This window comes from Asparagus officinalis, chromosome 8 (assembly GCF_001876935.1).
Source record: "Asparagus officinalis chromosome 8, Aspof.V1, whole genome shotgun sequence".
Taxonomy (NCBI): domain Eukaryota; kingdom Viridiplantae; phylum Streptophyta; class Magnoliopsida; order Asparagales; family Asparagaceae; genus Asparagus; species Asparagus officinalis.
The window spans coordinates 67,016,246-67,021,339 of NC_033801.1; the positions used below are offsets into that span (position 1 = coordinate 67,016,246).

The 5,094-nt window shown below is 42.7% G+C and overlaps 1 protein-coding gene across 1 annotated transcript; it reads left to right on the top strand.

The window, feature by feature from the left end:
• Positions 2,752 to 4,779, top strand: LOC109820270. Its single transcript, XM_020386396.1, has 5 exons — positions 2,752 to 2,920; positions 3,007 to 3,201; positions 3,281 to 3,655; positions 3,735 to 3,890; positions 3,967 to 4,779. Exons 1-5 carry the CDS (start codon positions 2,809 to 2,811, stop codon positions 4,713 to 4,715), a joined length of 1,587 nt encoding a protein of 528 aa, XP_020241985.1. The 5' UTR covers positions 2,752 to 2,808; the 3' UTR covers positions 4,716 to 4,779.

Here is a 5,094-nt window from a genome sequence, read left to right on the forward strand (position 1 = left end):
TTCAGCTGGAAAGGAAACTTGAGGTGGGATCTCCACCCCCAGAATCCTGCAGGATGAAACTAAGAGTGGGATATCCACTCCGAGAATCGGAAAGGTTCGAATGACACTACCTTTTATAGGATTGGTCGTCTGAACCCAAAGAACCCCTCATTCATTGAGGAGAAGACCCAATTTCTGTTAGACCCTAGAGGGGGGGTGATTAGGGTCTTATGCTAATCTAATCCCAATTAATAGCAATTAAAATTATGTTGATCAATATGTTCTTGCAAAAGATAGATATGAACAATAAGATGAAAATAATATGACTCAATGAATATAGCTAATCAAATGAAAATGAAATAACAAGCTATATAAGGAAGAGTTTAGAAAAACTTCTCAATGAACAAGAAGAGCTGAAGAAATGATGATGAGGATGGATTCCTCAATTTGAATTCAAGGCTTCTTCTTTGTGAAAAACTGCTCTTTTGAAACAAGGCACTAAACACCTCTTAAACACTTTGTAAACTTTGTAAACTTAAGTAATCAATTTTCTTGAGTAGTTTTAGTGTTGAAAGCAGTAGGGTATTTATAACAACCCAATACATCAGTAAAAACCCAAGTAAAAAGACCAAAAACCCATTAGAAAACAAAGCAGAGAAATAGCCGTTACAGTGCAACGGCTATATCTGCGGTCGACCGCAGATCCACGGCCGGTCGACCGCTGAAGGCTGAAACCCAGAGTATGATCTCTGGACAATTTGCGGTCGACCGCAGCGACATGCTCGGTCGACCGAAAACAGATATTTAAGAAAACTGCAGGTTTTTAGGCATGTAAAAATTAACTAATGTTGTCCAACAATTATGAAACTTTAGGGAAAGTTTATAAATGAGAGAATAAGTATGTTTGAAAAGTAATTGTTGGAAATGCAATTTTATTTTGTAAAAGCTCACTGTTTTTGAGCAGTGTATAGAAAACCTGTTTTTCATAAAAATAAGAATTGAACTATGACTTATGAAGATGTATTTATATTTTATGAATACATTATATATATTATGAAGTATGATAGAGATGTAAACATAAAAACAATTTTAACAAAGTTTGAAACAAAAATCATTTGAACAAACTTGTGTTGTGTATATATATATTGAGCTTAAATAAAGTCATACACTATATGTAAACAAACCTCTCTTATACCTAGGTGATTGCCACATATAAACTTGCATCTTTAACTCTTGATATAGAAATCTTTTCACTATGTGTTGATGTCCTGAAAAGAAGGAAATAAACCACAAACACTAGAAAACAAATTAGTTGTAAATTGTTTGGCAAATCATCATCAAAACCAAAGGGCCAACAATCTCCCCCTTTTTGATGATGGCAAACAATTTATTAGATAAGAACAATTTATTAGATAAGATATAACATGTATAATTAGATACGATATAACATGTATATGAATAAATCAAGTTTTCTCCCCCTTTGACAACATCAAAATGGGGAAAATAGGAGCAGTGCTCCCCCTGCATACATGCATGGGTTAGAAAATATGGATAAACACAAACTCCCCCTGTCGAGAAGCATAAGTGATCATTGATATATAAGATCCATACACAATAAAAAGGGAGAACTCACAAACATTGAAGTTAGGATGTACCATCCACTTCATGATGGTATAGGCACAGAATATTAAGTTGAACCATGTGGATGAATACAAATGATAACCACCAGATATATAATAATACAAACATTACCCACCAAAAAAGATTATTTGAGACATAGAAATATGTAGATGAAAAAAGGCAACATAGGATAGAATAAATATACTTTCATGATGTTGTAAGCTAAGCATGAAATATTCAGCACAAAACCAACATCCAAACATTCAGATTGTTAACCAAAATCACATCCAAACATTCATAGTTTTAACTAGAAACGAGTTTAAGTTCAAACAGTCAGATTGTTACCCAAAATACTACAGACCAAAAATAGATTCAGAATTGTTTAAAGTGAAATACTAAAACTTCCAAGAAAAAACTTAAGGGACCACCATAAATCCATCAACCACTACCATCAGAACCAACATCCTCAGATCCTGCTTCTGAGCCAGATTCTTCAGCAGAACCCTCGTCAGAACCAGAGGCTGAGCCTGAACCAGATCCGGAAGGAGACACCTGAATCCCAAGGGATTTGCGCTGGAGCTGCAGAATCTCCCTCACATCACGCCGAAGACCAGAAGCAATAGTCTCAAGTCTGTCAAGACGACCATCGATACGTTCGAAACGATCACAAGCCTCACTGGAAGAAATAGGAGCTGAACGAGTACGAGGTCGAGGCCTAGAGCTAGAGGATGGTCTAGAAGAAGATGCACCCGCAGAGGGTAACGGAGCAGAAATTTGGCCTTCAAGATGCATCCTAGAAAGGGAAGTTCTATCAAAAAATTCTCTGTTAGCTTCTACTTTTGGTTCACCTGATAGATCGACCCGGAAGTGTTTGAATATAATGGTGAGGAATGACCCAAAAGGAAGAAACTTGGTATGTTTGCTAAGCATATTCTCAAGAAAAACAAGCCCCCAATTGACCTTGATTTTTGCAAAGATAGCGTAAACAGCATTAACTTTATCGGAGGCAAAGTGGTCAAAACTCCCAGTTTTGGGAATGAGGTTGTGAGCAATGATTTTAGCAATGATTTTACCAGAAGGGTTCAAGGTGGTATTGTTCATGGGATAGGTACAATCTGGAAGAAACATTTTGCTGTCAACAAAACCGATGAATCCATAAGTGTGAGGAGTCTTTCGGAACTAGAATCCGATCACTTGGTTCAATCTGCTATGATGGCTGCTCGCAGGGCTGAGCCTGCTCAGAGACAGAGGAAGAAGTCCACCGGAATTCCCGAAGGGGAGTATGCAGATATAGATACCGACCAAGCAGAACTTGATACAGGTTTGTCATGCTCTTTGATCCTCTTTCTCGACTTCAATTGGTATTGGCGAAAGATCTGGTTCATGAGATGATTCTTGTTGTTTCAGGTGGGGTAGCCGACGACCATGGGTCGCTCGCTTCCCGTCGTGCGAAATCCAAGTTTGGTGGCCAAACTTCGCATGACCGCCCCGTTGGTTCTATGAGGGGTGATCCTTCGAAAAGGAAAAAGATTGCCCATAAACCTCATGTTGATCAGCGCTCCCATGGGGTAGATTCAGGAGGCTTTGCCGACGGGGAGGAAGGTAACATTTTGTTGTACCCACTTTTATTGCTTTAAGATGATTTACCTTCCGGGATCCCTGATCCTGTTTCATAATTCAGGGTTCTTCGAGGAGGGCGAGCTTCCACCAGGTCCGGTATTCTCTGGGGCTGACAACATGGACTGCTTCATGCAGCAGGTGTGCGACGCCCTTCGTGATGGCTCCCTGGGCATTGATCTGAACATCGATCTTGGGCAGGCAGATGGTGTTGATCCCACCGGTTCATTTTCAGATATACCTACATCCGGTGCTGCAGGTGTTGCGACAGAAGGGCCAGACGGGGATGGGGCCTCCCCTATTGCAGATTTCGAAGAGCAGGGATATGTTCCTGCACCGGTCTTCCCGAGACCTGACTCTGGACTGTTAGCCGATATGTTAGCTGAACAAGCTCCCACCGGGACTGTGAGACCACTCTTTGAGAGTGATTCATCCACAGGTATATATCCAATTTCCTCTCTTCTTTGCTTGTCTCAGTCTCCATTTTGACTAATAAAGAAGTGCAACTATATGACCAGGCGCTGTACCTGATTCTGCTATAGCTTCGGGTGTTTTCCCGCCTTCGCCTAATACGACTGACTTGCCCACGAGGGTTGATATACCTTCCATGAGCATTCCTGTCGTTACTTCGGAGCCTGTCGAACCCCAACCCGAGGGGATTTCCGCCGGTATAGGTATACCTCGAATTTCCCTTAGGGTCTTTTCGATTGTATTTAATAGTTTCTTGACCTCCCATACTGCTGCTTGCAGGTTCTCGACCGTCTCTATATGAGCAGGTCCATGCTCTCTTGGCCGATACCAATCCAGATGGGGATGTCTTCCGCACTGACCTCGGCTTCTTTACTGCCTTTTATAACGGCGTGATTGATAAGCTTCTGCACAGAGGGTCTTCTTTTGATCAGTTCAGGCGTTCCTTCTCCCGTCACATGATGATGATGAGGGAAGAGGGATATCCGGATTTGGCCGATTCCTTTACAGCTGATTTCGCTGCCCTGGAGTCAGAGATTCGAGAGCTGAGGGAGTTGAAGGCTGGTGGAGCTCCCTCTTTTGCATCTTCTCAGGTGGAGGATAGGTTGACGCAGTGGCATGAACTGCGATCTTCCGTTGGCAGCGAGCTTCGATCACGTGAGCGCACTGTCGAGCAGCTGATGGCCTCTCTGGCGAGGAAAGACACCAGCAGAGCTGAGTTAGTGAGCTCCTTAGATTCCACTCGTGCAGAGATAGCTAGACTGAAGGAGGCCTTGGAACGCGCCGAAGAATCTGCCGCTACCATTTCTGAGGAACTGGTTGGGTTGGAGCGTTCTCGTGAATGGACACTCGACAGGCTGGGATCAGTGCAGGAGGGGTTGATGAAGCTACGACACGAAGCCGCAGAGGTTCTCAACAGTTCCGAAGATTCTGTCCGAGCTAGCCTGCAGGCGGAGTTCGAGCAGGACTATATGGACAGGCTCTCTGGTTTAGAGTCTCATATTCTTAGCCGTCGGTTGCCTTCGGACTAACGAGCTTTTGTTGTATGCTTTTGACTTGATTTATTAATAGAAAATCCGCATTTGCTTCTTTTGTGTTTTCTCTGTATCTCTTCCGAATGACAGATTTATGGGATTTTTGGCAAACCCCCAGCCATCAACGGGTTTGAGGTGCCTTTACCGATTACCGTTTGAATCGGGCTAGCATGCGGATTGTCGAAATCCGTTCCGCATGTAACGTTGTGCTGAGAGAGTAAACTCTCTGAGGCTTTGTGCTATGATCTTGAATACATAGGCTTCGTCTTTCTCACGGGAATAGACTACCCGGCAACGCGTGTTAGGCGTTGACTTTGGGGTTTTTGGCAAACCCCCAGCCTTCAACGGGTTTGATGTGCCTTTACCGATCACCGTT

Excerpts from the sequence above, each read along its gene's own strand:
- LOC109820270 (XM_020386396.1), top strand. The coding sequence starts at position 2,809 with ATGATGGCTGCTCGCAGGGCTGAGCCTGCTCAGAGACAGAGGAAGAAG. Across the intron at positions 2,921-3,006 it reads CCAAGCAGAACTTGATACAG|GTGGGGTAGCCGACGACCAT; the intron begins GTTTGTCATGCT and ends TTGTTGTTTCAG. Across the intron at positions 3,891-3,966 it reads GGGGATTTCCGCCGGTATAG|GTTCTCGACCGTCTCTATAT; the intron begins GTATACCTCGAA and ends TGCTGCTTGCAG.